The 19205-nt window shown below is 47.7% G+C and overlaps 2 protein-coding genes across 5 annotated transcripts in view; both read right to left on the bottom strand.

Annotated features, from left to right (window-relative positions):
* SMARCAD1 (SWI/SNF-related, matrix-associated actin-dependent regulator of chromatin, subfamily a, containing DEAD/H box 1) overlaps positions 1 to 9241 on the bottom strand; it is a 72523-nt gene extending 63282 nt beyond the window's left edge. The window contains exons 1-2 of one of the 4 annotated variants that reach the window (XM_005278458.3): positions 9083 to 9241; positions 8281 to 8525 (exon numbers count right to left, since the gene is read on the bottom strand). In XM_005278458.3, the coding sequence (XP_005278515.1) occupies positions 8281 to 8497 (217 nt within the window). In that variant the 5' untranslated portion in view covers positions 8498 to 8525; positions 9083 to 9241. Of the gene's footprint in view, positions 1 to 8280; positions 8561 to 8876; positions 8974 to 9082 lie in introns of those variants that run through there. The other 3 variants (XM_024099956.3, XM_024099957.3, XM_024099958.3) reach the window with 3 other exon arrangements.
* A 5640-nt stretch (positions 9242 to 14881) lies between these two features.
* Positions 14882 to 17527, bottom strand: LOC135984096 (uncharacterized). The gene is made up of 2 exons (XM_065598531.1): positions 17023 to 17527; positions 14882 to 15584 (listed from the first exon to the last, which is right to left on the bottom strand). The coding sequence occupies exons 1-2, from the start codon at positions 17423 to 17425 to the stop codon at positions 14992 to 14994; spliced, it is 996 nt and encodes a 331-aa protein (XP_065454603.1). The 5' UTR covers positions 17426 to 17527; the 3' UTR covers positions 14882 to 14991.
* Positions 17528 to 19205: the final 1678 nt, after the last annotated feature.

Here is a 19205-nt window from a genome sequence, read left to right on the forward strand (position 1 = left end):
GGTGAAAAACCTACCTTAAAAACAAACAATTTATTTTTAAACCATTAGTGGACTTTAGAAAGCCTAGACATCACAAATCTATGGTATTAGCTCTCAGCGCATGCATTACTGCAGCCAATGCTTATGCACTAATACATCCCTCAAAACTCCTTCTGCCACACTGAATGTCTGCTCATATTTGAGAGTATACAATCTGTTGTACTTTACACAGTTGGTTTCTATACCTTAAATACCCCCTATACAGAAGTCTACAGAGGGAAGCAAGTGAAAATACAACTTACACCATGTGCAGAACTGCTATCCACAACATGGCTTAACGTCACACCAGTCCTGTATTTTGATAATAGGGCTGTCGATTAATTGCTCATGCGATTAACTAAAAAAAATTAATCACGATTTTAAAAAGTAATTGTGATTAATCGCAGTTTTAATTGCGCCACTAAACAGAATACCAATTGAAATGTAATAAATATTTTTCTACGTTTTTCAAACATTGATTTCAATTACAACACAGAATACCAAGTATACAGCGCTCGCTTTATATTATTTTTATTACAAATATTTGCACTGTAAAGATTATAAATAAAAGAAATAGTATTTTGCACTACAGTACTTGTATGAGGTGAACTGAAATCTCTTTATCCTGAAAGTGCAATTTACAAATGTCAATTTTTTGTTTGTTATATAACTGCATTCAAAAACAAAGCAATGTAAAACTTTAGAGCCTACAAGTCACTCAGTCCTTTTTCTTGTTCAGCCAACACTAAGAGAAATAAGTTTGTTTACACTTATGGGAGATAATGCTGCCCCTTCTTATTTACAATGTCATCTCAAAGTGAAAACAGATGTTCACATGGCACTTCGGTAGCAGGCATTGCAAGCTATTTACGTGCCAGATATGCTAAACCAGTGGCTCTCAAACTTTTTTTTACTGGTGACCCCTTTCACATAGCAAGCCTCGGAGTGTGACCCCCACTTATAAATTAAAAATACTTTTTTATATTTTGAACACCATTATAAATGCTGGAGGCAAAGCGGTATTTGGGGTGGAGGTTGACAGCTCGCGACCCCCCCATGTAACAACCTTGCGACCCCGAGGGGTCCCGACCCCCAGTTTGAGAACCCCTGTGCTAAACATTCGTATGCCCTTCATCCTTCAGCTACCATTTCAGAGGACATGCTTCCATGCTGAAGACATTCGTCAAAAAAATGTGTTAATGAAATTTATGACTGAACTCTTTGGAGGAGAATTGTATGTCTCCTGCTCAGTTTTACCCACATTCTGCCATATATTTTAAGTTATAGCAGTCTCAGATGATGACCCAGCATATGTTGTTCGTTTTAAGAACACTTTCACTGCAGATTTGACAAAATGCAAAGGTGGTACCAATGCAAGATTTCTAAAGATAGATACAGCACAAGATCCAAGGTTTAAGAATCTGATGTGCCTTTCAAAATCTGACAAGGACGAGGTGTGATGCATGCTTTCAGAAGTCTTAAAAGAGCAACACTCCGATATGGAAATTACAGAACCCAAACCACCAAAAAAGAAAATCAACCGTCTACTGATGGCCTCTAACTGAGATGTTGAAAATGAACATGTGTAGGTCCGCACTGCTGTGGGATCGTTATCGAGCAGAACCTGTCAACAACATGAACGCAAGTCTTCTGGAATGGTGGTTGAAGCGTTAAGGGACATATGAATCTTTGGCACATATGGCAGGAAAATAGCTTGCGACGCCAACTCAACAATGCCCTGCAAATGCCTGTTCTCACTTTCAGGTGACATTGTAAACAAGAAGCAGGCCGCATTATCTCCTGCAACATAAACAACTTGCTTGTCTGAGCGATTGGCTGAACAAGAAGTAGGACTGAGTGGACTTGCAGGCTCTAAAATTTTAGATTGAATTAAAAAATAGTTATTTTTTGTACATAATTCTACATTTGTAAGTTCAACTTTCATGATAAAGAGATTGTTCTACAGTACTTGTAATGGGTGAATTGAAAAAAACTCTTGTTTTTTTTTAACAGTGCAAATACTGGTAATCAAAAATAAACAAAGTTAGGACTGTACACTTTGTATTCTGTGTTTTAATTGAAATCAATATATTTGAAAATGGAGAAAACATCCAAAAATAAATAGTATTCTATTATTGCTTAACAATGCAATTAATTTTTTAATTGCTTGACAGCCCTATTTGATAATTAATATATAAACATACAAACATGGCTGATATTAAAGACTGCAAAGCACGTTGTTCAGAAGGAGGAAAGATAGGAGGGCTGTGGATGGCCAAAGGGCAGAGGCTGTGAAGGAAAGAAAGAACACAGCACAACCTTGTTCAAAGTTAGTTATGTTTTTTGTGTAGGAATAACACCACTGACAGTGGTCTTATGGGTGCACATAGTATGTAGAAGTAGTTTTGACTCATTCTTTTAAACTGTTTAGATTTAAGGTTGACTGTACGTCAATTTAGCCAAAGGGAGGGGGGGCACAGTACTTTTTTTTTAAACAGTACCTATATAATTAAATTATAGGGACCTAGATAAAAGACAAAAGGGAGGCCACAAGCAATATCGTAAATCCAGCAGGTGGCTTTTTGTTTGGTTAGTGCTTTTTTTTTTTTTTTTTTTTTAATAGAGGGAGAGAGAGAGAGAAAGTGAGAGATGATCAGAAACAGGTCACGGAGGAGACTTCTGAGAAGGAATTTTAGTTGTATGAATCAACATGTGTTGGACCATATCAGGGAATTTCTGTATTAGAACCATAAAGTGTATGTGTATAACAAGTCTGAGCCATTGATGGACCTAACCTCCATGAATTTATCTAGTTCTTTTTTGAACCCTGTTATTGTCTTGGCCTTCACAACATCCTTTCTTTTGTTTGTTTTAAACCTCCTGCCTATTAGTTTAATTTGGTGACCCCTAGTTCTTATGTTACGAGAAGGAGTAACACTTCCTTATTTAGGTTTCAGAGTAGCAGCCGTGTTAGTCTGTATCCTCAAAAAGAACAGGAGTACTTGTGGCACCTTAGAGACTAACAAATTTATTAGAGCATAAGCTTTCGTGGACTACAGCCCACTTCTTCGGATGCACTTCCTTATTTACTTTCTCCACACCAGTCATGATTTTAGAAAACTATCATATCCCCCCTCAGTCGTCTCTTTGCCAAGCTGAAAAGTCCGTCTTATTAATCGCTCCTCATACGGAAACCTTTCTATACCCCTAAGGAATCTTTTCCAATTTCAATTTTTTTTTTTGGAAGGGGGCAACCATATCTGCATACAGTATTGAAGGGATTATTATTATTGGGTCAATGTTCATAGGGAGTATTGCAGTTTGGCTCTTAATCTCCCACAATATTGACCATGCAACTTGCCGTAATGGGCTGGACTAATGACCACCTGGCTTATGACAACAGCCATAGGATGCCTTGAAGATCATATGGTACTGGGAGAAATAAAGCTGCATGGACACAACCTGGTTGTGCATTACGTGCATACCACAACCAGATATCATGGTTAAAGAATATCTCCTGCTATTCAGACTATTTTCTTTTTCATAATTTAATCACAAGTTATAGCTTCCTACAAACAAAACCTGAGAATGCATTTTTCTACTATGCAGCCCTCAGTACACATTATTTACTTTAAATAAAAATTAACTCATTTAAACTGGTGTATCTGAAATTAATATTCTGGTTGACGTGCAGATAAGTGTAACTAACACAACTGGAAAATGGCACTATGTCACAATATCTCTTGTTAAGTAATGAAATTTTGTGCAATTTGAAAATGTAAAGCATTATGCAAGTGTGAAGTATTGGTAATTACATTAACGCCTTAAGACTATTGTTAATTAAGGCCACAGTCCTGCAATTGGATCTGTATTCATGGACACTTTCACTTTTAAAGAGTCCCACTGAAGTCAACAGGGCACTGGGCAGGCATAAAGGTTCACCTACACAAATGCAGGATCAGAGACTAAGCCAGTTTTATACCTCTAGTTCAACTTATTTAAGAGAAAACAGTGGTACCAGGTTTCCATTGGTTCATGCCAATATCTTTTTTATGAAGTCAAGAATGTTAATATGTGCTTCCCAGTAAACTCCCACAATACACTAGGCAGTGACCAACCACAGGAGAAGATTCCTGAAAAACTGACAGTGTGTTATGTAACTTCTATGTAAAAGCAAAAACCATCAATAGCTTATTTAGTGCTTCTCCTGCGACAGGAGAAGCACAAAACAGCTGCATGGCTCAGTTCCCTCCTTCGAATTCAACATCTACATGAAGCTACTGGGAATAGTAGTGAGACAGAACAGGCTGAAGTGGCAGTAGCAAACACCCAACACTACATCTCCTTGTCAAACTTTGCCATATTGAGAAATATGCAATATATTGCAGAAAACAGCTGGATGAAGAGCAACTGGCTAAAGCTGAACGCAGACGAGCATAAAGTTACGCTGGTAGGAAGAGACATGCATTTTGAGTACTTTCCTCATTCGTAACAACTCCGTCCATCAAAGGCACGAGTCCTTGGATTGTTACAATGGTCTGTCGCTCTTCTGCTGTCAGACACAACACTGCACTTGCTTACCCACATGAAGCTGGTTACATAAACACCTACATTTCATCTGGATCCGGCCAGAAGGTTGGACAGATGAGAGTAAAATGGGTGCAGAGACCCATGCTTTTGTAACAACTAGGCTCAACTATGGCTATTCTCTATACCTATGAATGAAGCCTGATGCCACAAGAAAGATCCAACTAGTTGAGAAACCTACAGTCCACCTACTCACCAACAGAGGTCACTGGGAACATGTATTCTTAAACACCATACTTAGCATTGGCTAGCCATTATACAGAGACCAAATCAAGATTGCTGTCCTGAGTTTCAAAGCCCTGGATTAATGTAGCTATTGCACATGCATGCACAGTCCATATGCTAATCCAAGAACATTATGAAGCATGGAGGGAGGGAAACTGTTGCGTATGCACAGTAGCTTTCAAATTATTTCTCCCTTAAACAGACATGGTTTAGGGTTCACAGTCAACTTGAAAAGTAATTAATTGAAAATAAGTTAAGCAGTTTTGGATACCTCGTCTGCCCCAAATCCCTTGCCACTTTTTGTGTTTACAATAATATATGTCCTTTCTCTCTTCTCTATGTGGTTGCTACACAAAAGTCCTACAACGAGTGAGAACAGACTGATTCAAGTGGAAATTCTGACTCCGGCTTACAAACAAAATAAAAACTAAAAAAAGAGAAAACACTTATTCCTTTATTCTTGCCCTTTAAATAGAAGATGACTATTAGCATTAGACAGTACAGCAGTTTCAGAAGTAAACGGAATTATTAAAATGACTGATTTTTTTAAATTGACAACTATTATGATAACTCAATTTCTTCACTGACTGTCTAAAGATTTGATCCAAATAGAAATGAAGTTAGCAACCAAGTCAGATAAACTAAATAAACTATTCCCTGGGCCACTGCTCCAGGCTTACATTCTTACCACCACCATCACCCACAGGATCCCTAGTCATGGATCCTGTACAAACACAGAACAAAAAGGCAACCCAGCCCCAAAGAATTTACCATCTAAGGCCAGGTCTACACTACAGAATTACGTTGGTATAACTACATCGCTCAGGTGTTTGCACAATCTATACCTGTGAACAATGTAGTTATACTGATCTAAGTGCCAGTGTAGGCAGCGCTCTGTTGGTGGGAGAGCTTCTCCCGCTGACATAGTTACCGTCTGTCATGGAGGTAGATTAACTAGAGTGTCTTCATTAAAGCGCTACTGAGGAGTTGAGCATTTGAAGTGTAGACCTATCCCAAGTATAAGACAACAGATGTACTCTCCCTATCAGTCTGTTAGCCTAAGGATACAATGAGACAATATTGGTCAGCACGATAGGCAGTGGTCTCTGCACTCCAGCAGCCTAACGGTTACGTTTTTTGTAGGAATCATGGCAAAGGAGGGTATTGAAAGAAGGTAATAGAAAAGTTTTCTAGATGCTTACAGAGCACTCCTCCCAAATCTTAAGTGCAGCAAGGGAGAAATCACAAAGGCAGTTGTTTGAAAACCTAAGGAATGGGCAATGCAGGCTGACACCATTGATTCACTAGGGGGAGAAGTCAACTTTAACAGAGAATGAGAGATGGTAGCTAGGTGGAGATAGGTTATAAAGGGCTTTGAAAGTGAAGACAAGTGGCTTATGTTTTGATGCAACAGATGACCGGGAAGCAATAGAGGGATGCAAAGAGAAGAGTGACATGTCAAAGCAATGGACTAGGAAAAATATTTTTCAGCATTATTCTGAATAGATATATGCAAGACAGTAGTCAAGGCCAGAGAAAACGATTGTGCCATATTCAAGATACGAGATAAGTGCTTGGATAAGAGTTTTAGCTATTGTGTATGGATAGGAACAGCAGTATTATAGCAATGTTATAAAGAAATATTAGGCAAGATTTAGACATAGCCTGGATGTGAGGACCTAGAAAGAAGTCCTAATCAAAGACAATGTCCAAGTTAGAAGCCCGAGCAACAGGTAAGCTTGGTGTGATCATCCACAAAGAAGGAAGTGGGAAGGACTCAGAGGGGGGGGGGGGGAGAGTTTAAGAGCTCCAAAGAAGGAGCTGAAAGAGTGATTGAAACAGAGGAAAAAGAACCACGAGAGGAAACAACCATAGAAGCCAAAGGAGGACAAGATTTCAAGAAAATGAAGAGCATGGTAGACTGTTAAAAGTAGCTAACAGATAAAGGAGGTTAAGGATGGAGTATTGGTTCTGAGCTTTGGTTAGGAAGATGTCACTTGACACTTCAACAAGAGTGGTTGCAGTGAAATGCAAGGTGCAGAAGCCAGATTGAAAAGCGTCTAGAATGGAAATTGAAGAGAGGAATTCCAGACAGCAGTTGTAAAACACCACATTCAATTAGCTTAGAAATTAAAGGAAAAAGGGAAATGGAGCAGCAGTTGCTGGGGCAAGTGGGGTAAAGGGGGGGGCGCTAAGATGGGAAGGCTATAAAATCCTTAGGTGAAGAGCCATAGAAGAAGAGTGAGAGTTTATGGAGAAGAGTCAGAGAGAATGAGAGTTGGCACAAGGGAAGGGGGATCACTGTCGCAAGTGGAGGGGTTAGAGGAGGTGAGCAGATGAGAAACTTCTGTATTAGTAATAGCAGAGATGGAGGAAAGAGTTGTGAGAAAAAGGGGAACTCACACCATATTTTGTCTATTTTCTCTTACAAGAAATCAGTGAGATCCTGTGTGGAAAAGTGGAAGCAGGAGGACAGAATTGCTTGAAGAGTGAATCAAAGGTGACAAAAAAGCAGCTGGGATTCAGTTACACTGGGAAACTACAGCTGTTTAGCTAGGAAGCTGACAGAACTGAAGGAAGAGAGAACAAATAAGTACTGGAGGAAATTACCCTTTATCATAGGATTTCTGCATGGGGGAGTTCCACAACAGAAGAGTAGGAAGCTGGTACTGGCGGGAGCCAGAGCTGGAAGTAGGCAAGGCAGACCATGTGATGGAAGAGAGAAGCAAAAGAGTCAAGGGTAGATGAGAGTCAAACATGGAGAGAGAATCAACAATACCAATGGAAGAAAGAGAAGAGAGGACTAAGAGCAAATGAAAAGTCATCAACGTTGATGCACTGACGTCATGGAAAGGTTGCATGCCAAGTTGCGTAGAGGTGCTGATGGAGGATGTTGAAAAAGACTACGTTATGATCAGAGGGTGGTAACTGAACAGCAGAGAGATTAAGGTTTTGTACAGCACACATCACTGTAGTATTAAAAGTACTCCATAGATAAGTTAGAGCTGCCTAGTGATGTATATAGGGGATATCACATCTGTTTTTTGGAGGTTCTAGGATGCTTTCCTTGAGAGGTAGATCGGGGGGGGAGGGGATGTTAAATATAAAAATGCTTTCGATTACAATGGAAATGTTTATACAAAAGGAAGGGCAACATGTTTTAAAAATTGTCAGGCTTTGGGTTAGTCTTAGTCAATGAAACACTTTATTACTGGTTCTCAGCAGGCTCCAAGCCTGACCTTTTAAATCCTGATTCAGCCCTCTATTCACTTTTATAGAAGAAAATGTTATGGCAGAGTTTGATGCTTTTAAGGCAGTTATCATGGAATAGTGGTATTTGGAAAGGGGGAAGTACTGGAAAATAAAAGCTGTAAGTGGGGAAGATGTTTTACTCTTATACATACATTATCAATGTGTTTGTGCTAGACACAAATCAAACACGTGACTCACCAGTTTTCTCAGTCACATCTGATCTTGGAGTATCTGGCCTGCTGCTGTCATCTGTAACCTCATCATCACCACCACCACCACCAGCAGCATTGTCTGCTGCAGCAGGAGAAGGAGCAGCTGGTATCTCAGCTATGGGAAGAGAAGGAGGTGGATTTTCCTGTTCCACTTTTTTAGCCTTCTTCTCAAAGCGAAAGCGGTCCAGATTAAACAAACTCATAATCTCAGCCTATAGCTCCTGCCGCTGTCTGCAAGAAAGGAAACAGGATTGATTCTACAGTCTCTGTGGGAGAAAGGAGGGAAGATAATCACCCATGGCTTACTCAAAACCAAAAGGCACCGAGACAACAAACAGACACAGAAACTGCTATGGAAGAAGGAAAAACGAGTGGTCGTTCGCCCTACTCCCCACCCAGCATGGCCCGGGTCAGGCCTTGGCCCGGAGGCAAGAAGGAAACAAGCCCATGTGGAGGGAGGGAGGAAATGTAATATATTACACAGGGAAAAACGAAGCGGGAGCCCAATCCATCCCCTCCCCACCCTCAATCCGCTCCCCGAGGGGCCGGGAGAGGTCCCCGCCTAGCGCCCCCAGCCCGCACCTGTCTCACCCGGGCAGAGCCACCTGGTTGACAAAGACAAAAAGGAGGCGGGCGGGGAGGGACCGATGATGCAGGCGAGGGAGTGGGGGGGGGGGGGATGAAGCGGAAGCTGGAGGCGACTCAGCCCGCCGAGCCCCGGCTAACCCTACCACGGCTACCGCGGGCGCAGAGGCACCAGCAGCGCCTCGGCCTCTCCAGGTACCCACCAGCGCGGGTGCGGCAGGGCGAGGGTGGCGCCGGCGGCAGAGGACCCTTTTCGGAGGCAAAGCGCGGCGGCGACGTCAGAGGACGGCGACAGCGGCGCGCTTAATGATGACTTCACTGCTTCCCAGCAGCCCCTTCGCCTGCTGGAGCTGGGCCTCTGGGGAGCGCGCGCGCGCCACCCACCCCGCGCCTCAAGCGCGTGCCTTCGCTGAGCTGCCAGTGCTCTGTCAAGGACAGGGCGGGCAAGGGACGGGGCTCGGCCCAGAGAGGCCCCGGTGCTGCTACTGGGTAGCGATGGGATGGGAGTGAGCTCCCTGCTCTACCCCGCAGAACCGTGACCCTCAAGTAACTGCTGAGGGGGTGCCCCCTAGTCTGTCATCCCCTGGCACCTTCACAAGCCCAAAAACCGCCGTGCCCGCTGCCACAGTAAAAACTAACCCGCCGTGCAGGATAAGGTGACAAGATGTCCTGTTTTTATAGGGACAGTCCTGATTCTTGGGTCTTTTTCTTATATAGGCTCCTATTACTCCCACCCGCTGTCACAATTTTTCACACTTGCGGTCTTGTCTGGTCACCCTAGTGCGGGAGCCCTGCTCCCCCCAAAGCCGGTGCAAGGAAGTTTCGCGCCCTAGGCGAAACTGCCACCTTGCGTCCCGCCCCGCACAACAGCTAGCCACCCCCTCTGCCCTGAGGCACCCCCCCTTCACGGCAGCTCCCCACCCCAGCTCACCTCTGCTCTGCCTCCTCCCCGAGCACACTGCCCCTGCTCTAATTCTCCTCCTCTCCCAGGCTTGCGGCACCAAACAGCTGATTGGCGCTGCAAGCCTGGGAGGCGGGAGAAGTGGAGCAGCGACGGGGTGCTCGGGGAGGGGGTGTATCAGAGGTGAGCTGGGGTGGGAAGCCCTGCGGTAGCTCCTGCCCCCCAGCCCTGAGGCACCCCCTGCAGCAGCTCCCCACCCCCCTCCCCCGGCCCAGGGAGCCATGAGGCAGCTCCCCACCCTAGCTCACCTCTGCTCCGCCTCCTCCCCAAGCATGCCGCTCCCGCTCTAATTCTCCCCTCCCAGACTTGCGGCACGAGACAGCTGATTAGCACTGCAAGCGTGGGAGGCGGGAGAAGTGGAGTGGCGACCATGTGCTCGGGGAGGGGGTGTAGGAATGCTGTAAAAAAAATTGGGGGCACTGCTTTTTGGCACCCCTAAATCTTGGCGCCCTAGGCAACCGTCTAGTTTGCCTTAATGGTAGCACCGGCCCTGGCTCCCCCTCAAGCCAAAGCCCGCGTAGTGCAAGGAACAGCAATGCCCCCAAAGTGCTGGCTGCAGCTGGGAGTGTTTGGATCAGGAGTAAAAGAAAGGCAAGGGCTTGACTCGGGTCCTGTCCCATCGCATTATAACCTCCTAGAGCCCTCACCCCTGCTGTTAGTACTATTCGAGGGGTCGGCTACTATAGCCGCTATGGCAGTGGCTTTCAAACTTTTGTACTGGTGACCCCTTTCACATAGCAAGCCTCTAAGTAACTTTTTATATATTTAACACCATTATAAATGCTGGAGGCAAAGCAGGATTTGGGGCGGAGGTTGACAGCTCGCGACCCCCCATGTAATAACCTCACAACCCCCTGAGGGGTCCCGACCCCCAGTTTGAGAACCCCTGCGCTATGGGCTAGGGATCCACTTACACCAGCCTCTCACAACTACTCCATTGGCGAACTTCAACCCCCAACTCCCTGCCTCAAACACGTTACAGTCTCTGCCTACAGACAGACAAATGGTAGTGGACAGGCAGTATGTAAGCAAAACAACAACAGTATGTAACTATACCCTGTGAGGTTGCACAGTGCTAGGACAGCCAGAGTGTGGTTGCTTAGAAGGGCACCTAGGATGCCAACTTTCTATTGGCACAAAACCCAACACCCTAGCCCCACCCATTCCCCCAAGGCCCCACCCATGCTCACTACATTGCCCCTCCCTCAGTGGCTTGCTCTCCCCCACCCTCATTCACTTTCATAGGCTAGACCAGGGGGTTGAGGGACAGGAGGGGGTGAGGGCTCTAAATGGGGATGCAGACTCCAGGGTGGGGATAAGGATGAGGGGGGTGGGGCCAAGGGATTCAGAATGTGGGAGGGGGCTGAGGGTTGGTGTGCACAAGAGGGTGAGGGCTCCGGGGTTGGGCCAGGGATGAGGGGTCAGAGAGTGGGAGGGGACTCAGGGCTGGGGGGAGGGGGTTGAGGTGCAGCGGGGTGAGGGGCCTGGGCGGGGGGTGCAGGCTCTGCAGTGCAGGAGGGAGCTCTGGGTTTGGGGGTCAGGGTTGGGGTGCAGGAAGGGGTACAGGCTCTGGGCTGGGGCAAGGGATGAGGGGCTTGGGGTGCAGGAGGGGACTCTGGGTTTTGGGGGGTTCAGGGCTAGGGCAGAGGGTTAGGGCGCAGGCTTATCTCGGGCGGCTCCCAGGCAGCGGCGCAGTGGGGTAAGGCAGGCTGCCTGCGTGTCCTGGGTCCGTGCTGTGCCCCGCAAGCGGGCAGCAGGTCCGGCTCCTAGGCGGGCGGTGGTGGACAAGGCTCCACAGCGTGTGCTGCTCTCACGTGCAGGTGCTGGTTCCCAGCCAACGGGAGTGCGAAGTTGGTGCTGAGGGTGGGGGCAGCGTGCAGAGCTCCATGGCCCCGCTGCCTAGGAGCCAGACCTGCTCGTCTCTTCCGGGGCGCAGCGCCATGCCCCAGCGCAGGTAGGGACTAGCCTGCCTTAGCCACGCATGGAGCAGTTTGAAAATTGGACCTGCGCTGGGGCCCACCCATTACCAAAAGACTACATCATAGCCTAACATGTCTTTTTCTGCTCCTCCCCTAGGGCCTTATGACAGCAACTCTTCTCCCTCCTTTGGCACTACTGTTAGTCAGTCAGGAGGCAACTAGCACTCCCTAGCTGTCATCCCCAACTGCCATGGAACCTTCTCATTGCAACATTCCATCCCTTCTTCTCTTTGAATAGGAGTAAAGAAGGAAGGGGTCTTCCCAAGTGGCAGAATCTTTAAAATGCCTGCCCTGTACAACACCCACTGTTTCATTAGCAAATCCTATGCCTGGGAAACATGCAATTTCTTCTTCTATTCCATCCCTGCAGCGCTACGGCAACACATTCAGGACGCCTGGCCTGCTGCGCTGTTGCAAGTGGGATTGGCCACACGACCAGACAACTTGTCTGTGCTTCCTCCCAATCTCTCAGCAGTATCTCCCAAATGACACAATCTGAAGGTGGTGTCCATAAAGGATTATAGTCTCCAAAACAAGACTTCAGTAATATCTAAGGGTATGTCTACACTACGAAATTATGTCGAATTTATAGAAGCCGGTTTTATAGAAATCAGTTTTATACCGTCGATTGTGTGTGTCCCCACATAAAATGCTCTAAGTGCATTAAGTCAGTGGACCGCGTCTACAGTACCGAGGCTAGCGTCGACTTCCAGAGCATTGCACTGTGGGTAGCTATCCCACAGTTCCCGCAGTCTCCGCAGCCCATTGGAATTGGGTTGAGATCCCAATGCCTGATGATGCAAAACAGTGTCGCGGGGGGTTCTGGGTACATGTCGTCAGCCCCCTCCCTCTCTGTCAGAGCAACGGCAGACAATCGATTCGCACCTTTTTACCTGGGTTACCTGTGCAGACAACATACCACGGCAAGCATGGAGACCACTCAGCTCAGCTCACCATCACCATATGTCATCTGGGTGCTGGCAGACGTGGTACTGCATTGCTACACAGCAGCAGCTAATTGCCTTTTGGCAGTAGACAGTGCAGTATGACTGGTAGCCGTCATCGGCTATCTGAGTGCTGGAAGACGTGGGGCTGCATTGCTATACAGCAGCAGCTCCTTGCCTTTTGGCAGTAGATGGTGTATTACGATTGATATCCATCATCGTCATATTCCTCCGTGAGTTCAATCAGAGGCACCTGGGCAGACATGTTTTGTCTCCTGGAGACTCAGTCCTGCCGGCAATCCTATTGAACCGTCTTGACGATGATGGCTAGCAGTCGTAGTACAGCATCTTCTGCCAAGCACCCAGAAGATGCCGATGGCTATCAGTCATGCTGCACCATCTGCTGCCAGCTTAAGATGTAAAAAATAGATGGACCAGATTTGTTCTGTATTCATTTGCTTCCTCCACCCTCCGTGAAATCAAGGGCCTGCTAAACCCAGGGTTTTGAGTTCAATCTTTGGGGGGGCCATTCTGTGTGACAGTTGTTTGTGTTTCTCCCTGATGCACAGCCACCTTTGTTGATTTTAATTCCTTGTACCTGTAAGCCATGTTGTCACTCGCCCCTCCCTCCCTCCCTCCGTCAGACAATAGTTTCGCACCTTTTTTCAGCCCAGACGCCATAGCACTGGGATCATGGAGCCCGCTCAGATCATCGCAGCAATTATGAGCACTATGAACACCACGTGCATTGTCCTGGAGTATATGCAGAGCCAGAACATGCCAAAGCAAAACCAGGCGATTGCAGCAATTGCAGCGCGGCGATGAGAGTGATGAGGAAATTGACATGGACATAGACCTCTCACAAAGTACAGGCCCCAGCAATGTGCAACTGGGGCAGGTTCATGGCGTGGAACGCCGATTCTGGGCCCGGGAAACAAGCACAGACTGGTGGGACCGCATCATATTGCAGGTGTGGGACGATTCCCAGTGGCTGCGAAACTTTCGCATGCATAAGGGCACTTTCACGGAACTTTGTGACTTGCTTTCCCCTGCCCTGAAGCACCAGAATACCAGGATGAGAGCAGCTCTCACAGTTGAGAAGCGAGTGGCGATAGCCCTGTGGAAGCTTGCAACGCCAGACAGCTACCGGTCAGTCGGGAATCAATTTGGAGTGGGCAAATCTACTGTGGGGGCTGCTGTGATCCAAGTAGCCAACACAATCAAAGACCTGCTGATATCAAGGGTAGTGACCCTGGGAAACGTGCAGGTCATAGTGGATGGCTTTGCTGCAATGGGATTCCCAAACTGTGGTGGGGCGATAGACGGAACCCATATCTCTATCTTGTCACTGGAGCACCAAGCCACCGAGTACATAAACCGCAAGAGGTACTTTTCAATGCTGCTGCAAGCCCTGGTGGATCACAAGGGACGTTTCACTAACATCAACGTGGGATGGCCGGGAAAGGTACATGATGCTCGTGTCTTCAGAAACTCTGGTCTGTTTCAAAAGCTGGAGGAAGGGACTTTCTTCCCAGACCAGAAAATAACCATTGGGGATGTTGAAATGCCTATTATTATCCTTGGGGACCCAGCCTACCCCTTAATGCCATGGCTCATGAAGCCGTACACAGGCAGCCTGGACAGGAGTCAGGACCTGTTCAACTATAGGCTGAGCAAGTGCAGAATGGTGGTGGAATGTGCATTTGGATGTTTAAAAGCGCGCTGGCGCAATTTACTGACGCGGATAGACCTCAGCGAAGCCAATATTCCAATTATTATTGCTGCTTGCTGTGCGCTCCACAATATCTGAGAGAGTAAGGGGGAGACATTTATGGTGGGGTGGGAGGTTGAGGCAAATCACCTGGCCGCTGATTAGGCACAGCCAGACACCAGGGTGGTTAGAAGAGTACAGCAGGGCGCGGTGCGCATCAGAGAAGCTTTGAAAATGAGTTTTGTGACTGGCCAGGCTACGGTGTGAAACTTCTGTTTGTTTCTCCTTGATGAACCCACCGCCACCCCCCCACGCCCCGGTTCACTCTACTTCCCTGTAAACTAACCACCCTCCCCTCCCCTCTTTGAGCAACGCTTGCAGAGGCAATAAAGTCATTGTTACTTCACATTCATGCATTCTTTATTAATTCATCACACAACTAGGGGGATAACTGCCAAGGTAGCCTGGGAGGGGTGGGGGAGGAGGGAAGGAAAAGGACACACTGCAGTTTAAAACTTTAACACTTATTGAAGGCCAGCCTTCTGATGCTTGGGCAATCATCTGGGGTGGAGTGACTGGGTGGCCGGAGGCCCCCGCACCGCGTTCTTGGGCGTCTGGGTGTAGAGGCTATGGAACTTGGGGAGGAGGGCTGTTCGTTACACACGGGCTGTAGCGGTGGTCTCTGCTCCTGCTGCCTTTCCTGCAGCTCAACCATACGGTGGAGCGTGTCAGTTTGATGCTCCAGCAGCCGGAGCGTGTCAGTTTGATGCTCCAGCAGCCGGAGCGTATCAGTTTGATGCTCCAGCAGCCGGAGCGTATCAGTTTGATGCTCCAGCAGCCGGAGCATCGACTCTTGCCTTCTGTCAGCAAGCTGACGCCACCTATCCTCTTCAGCCCGCCACTTGCTCTGTTCATCCCGCGATTCAGCCCGCCACCTCTCCTCTCGTTCATATTGTGCCTTTTTGCACTCTGACATTGACTGCCTCCATGCATTCTGCTGTGCTCTGTCAGCGTGGGAGGACATTTGGAGCTCTGAGAACATATCATCCCAAGTCCGCCGTTTTCTCCTTCTAATCTTCACTAGCCTCTGTGAAGGAGAAACATTTGCAGCTGGTGGTGGAGAAGGGAGAGGTGGTTAAAAAAGACACATTTTAGAGAACAATGGGTACACTCTTTCACGTTAAATTTTGCTGTTCACATTACACAGCACATGTGCTTTTGTTACAAGGTTGCATTTTTCCTCTTATATTGAGGGCCTGCTGGTTTGGTGTGAGAGATCACTCATGCAGTGCCAGGCAACAGATTTCAGCTTGCAGGCAGCCATGGTAAGCAGGGCCGGCTTTAGGCCGATTCAGCCGATTCGGCTGAATTGGGCCCCGCGCTGCAGCTGTCCACCCCAGCTCACTTCCCCCTCCTCCCCTCCTCTGAATGCTCCGCCCCCTCCCCTGCTTCCCGCGAATCAGAGATTCGCGCGAAGTCTGAAAAGAAGCAGGGGCGGGCCTGCAGCACAAGGTAAGCTGGGGTGGTGGGGGCACGAGAAGGGCTCAGGGAGGCGCGGCCCGTTCCTGCAGGCCCCAGCGGCTCTGGCCCAGCTTGGCCCCAGCCCGGCCCCCGCGGCTGGGGTCGGCTCCGGCCCGTCCCGGTCCCCGGCGCGGCTCCCGCGGCTCCCCCCGTCCCTCCCCCCGCGGCGCAGCTCAGGTCCCCCCCCCCGTCCCCCCCCCCCCACGGCGCGGCTCGGGTCTCCCCCCGTGGCACGGCTCGATTCCTGGGGGCGGGGCTTGAAGCAAGCCCCGCCCCCAGGAATCGGGCCCCGCTCTTGCTAAAGCCGGCCCTGATGGTAAGCCACAGTCTTTTGGCTTTTTTAACCTTCTTAACATGTGGGAATGGTTTCAAACAGTAGCGCTCTCATTTCCAATACCAAGCACCCGTTGGGTTGGCCATTTAAAATGGGTTTGCAATGTAAAAGGAGGAGCTGCGGTTTCCGGGTTAACATGCAGCACAAACCCAACTACCCACCCCCCCACACACACACCCAATTCTCTGGGATGATCACTTCACCCCTCCCCCCACCACGTGGGTAACAGCTGGGAACATTTATGTTCAGCCGAGCAGGAACGGGCACCTCTGAATGTCCCCTTAATAAAATCACCCCATTTCAACCAGGTGACCGTGAATGATATCACTCTCCTGAGGATAACAAAGAGAGATAAGGAATGGATGTTGTCTGCATGCCAGCAAACACCGGGACCATACGCTGCCATGCTTTGTTATGCAATTATTCCAGATTATGTGCTACTGGCCTGGCATGGTAAAGTGTCCTACCATGGCGGACGGGATAAGGCAGCCCTCCCCAGAAACCTTTTGCAAAGGCTTTGGGAGAAGCATGAAGGAGAGCTTTCTGGAGATGTCCCTGGAGGATTTCCGCTCCATCCCCATACACGTTAGACTTTTCCAGTAGCTATACTGGCCGCGATTGCCAGGGCAAATTAATCATTAAACATGCTTGCTTTTAAACCATGTGTAATAATATTTACAAAGGTACACTCACCAGAGGTCCCTTGTGTGCCCTCAGGGTCTGGGAGCACGCCTTGGGTGAGTTCGGGGGTTACTGGTTCCAGGTCCAGGGTGATAAACATATCCTGGCTGTTGGGGAAACCGGTTTCTCCGCTTCCTTGCTGCTGTGAGCTATCTACATTATCTTCATCCTCCTCTTCCTCGTACCCCGAACCCTCTTCCCTGTGTGTTTCTCCAGTGACGGAGTCATAGCACACGGTTGGGGTAGTGGTGGCTGCACCCCCTAGCATGGCATGCAGCTCCGCGTAGAAGCGGCATGTTTGCGGCTCTGCCCCTGACCTTCCGTTTGCCTCTCTGGCTTTGTGGTAGGCTTGCCTTAGCTCCTTAATTTTCACGCGGCACTGCTGTGCGTCCCTGTTATGGTCTCTGTCCTTCATGGCCTTGTAGACTTTTTCTAATATTTTGCCATTTCGTTTACTGCTACGGAGTTCAGCTAGCACTGATTCATCTCCCCATATGGCGAGCAGATCCCGTACCTCCCGTTCAGTCCAGGCTGGAGCTCTTTTGCGATCCTGGGACTCCATCATGGTTACCTGTGCGGTCACCTGTGCTCTCCACGCTGGGAAAACAGGAAATGAAATTCAAAAGTTTGCGGGGCTTTTCCTGTCTACCTGGTCAGTGCATCTGAGTTGAGAGTGCTGACCAGAGCGGTCACAATGAAGCACTGTGGGATAGCTTCCGGAGGCCAATAACGTTGAATTCCGTCCATACTACCCCAAATCCAACCTTCAAAAGCTGATTTTAGCGCTAATCCCCTCGGAGGTGGAGTAAAGAAACCAGTTTAAAGGGCCCTTTAAGTCGAAAAAAAGGGCTTCGTCGTGTGGACGTATCCAGGCTTAATTCGATGTAACACTGCTAAATTCGACCTAAACTCGTAGTGTAGTCCAGGCCTAAGATAGACAAAAGAGATGAGTTAAAACAGGAACTTGCCTCAGGTAAGTCTTGAGTATAAATAATAACTAACAGTGAACAAGGACAGATGCGGCCCGGAAGGAGTGTATAAACACAGGCAGGACACGTTTGCAGAAGAGGCATATGATGGGATAATAGGTAGTGCAGGGTTTATAGCAAGGATATTTGGAAACTTTCAGAGGATGTCAATACAGGAATGCTTTGAGGTTATTGTCTGAAGAGTGATGAGATATGCTGGAGAAATCAAGTTGGTTAGAGGCAAAGAAGAGACTAGAAATGTGGATTGTAGAGATCTGAAAAGCAGACACAACTGCGGGTAATAGGAGGAAGATGGAGGATAGGAAAGTTAAAATGTAGCACAGGCTAGGAGAGAGTAAGGAATTGGCCAATCAAGGAAGAATGTGATTGGAAGTTGAAAATGGGATGGTGGTTGGAACTGAAACCGCTTTAGTGGCACTGATGGATGATCTCCTGCTGACAAGATAGAGGATACCTGATCATCAATTTTCCTGATCCTGGGTACCTCTGAACCATTGAATGCTATCAACCATATAAGATACTGCTGTTTTGCCTGAGGGAAGTGGCAGAGGTCTGGGACAGTAAGCTACAGTGATTTGAGTCCTTTTTGGAGGGACGTTCCCAATGAGTAGGGATGGGAAACTGCACCTCCATTATTAGACCCCTCACCTGTGGAGTCCCATAACGATGGATTGTCTCTCTGGTCATATTCAACATCTACATGTGTCCACTAAGTGCATGTGTCAGACAGCATGAACTCAGATGCCAGCAATGTGCAGCTGAAACCCAGTACTATCTATCCTTCACCACTGTCACTAAGATGGCCCAGTGCTTAAGTGAAATCAGCTCATGATGAACAAAACTGAACCTAAGCAAGACAGAGGTTTTGCTGGTGGGCAAAGAAGGTACAAAGAGTTTGCAGCCACAGTACAGTCTCCTTTGGTTGAAGGTATTGTTATAATATGAGGTTGGGTGAAGCCTCACTGAAGCTTGTTGGGCATGATAGCCATCCTACATTCCAAATAAACGTAAGCAGCAGTTGAGCTCCTTTTTGGAATAAGATAGCTGAATCTATTGGAGCCATTGCCCAAAACACAGACCACATGCCAAGCTAGTCAAAGCTGATTTATGTGGTCAGAGGGGCATCACAGAGGGCTGAATGCAAAGGCAGGGGGTCAGGTCATGTTTCAGTGAATCTGTGGGATATGTCCACACTGTAACAAAATA

This window comes from Chrysemys picta, chromosome 5 (genome assembly GCF_011386835.1).
Source record: "Chrysemys picta bellii isolate R12L10 chromosome 5, ASM1138683v2, whole genome shotgun sequence".
NCBI classification, from domain to species: domain Eukaryota; kingdom Metazoa; phylum Chordata; order Testudines; family Emydidae; genus Chrysemys; species Chrysemys picta.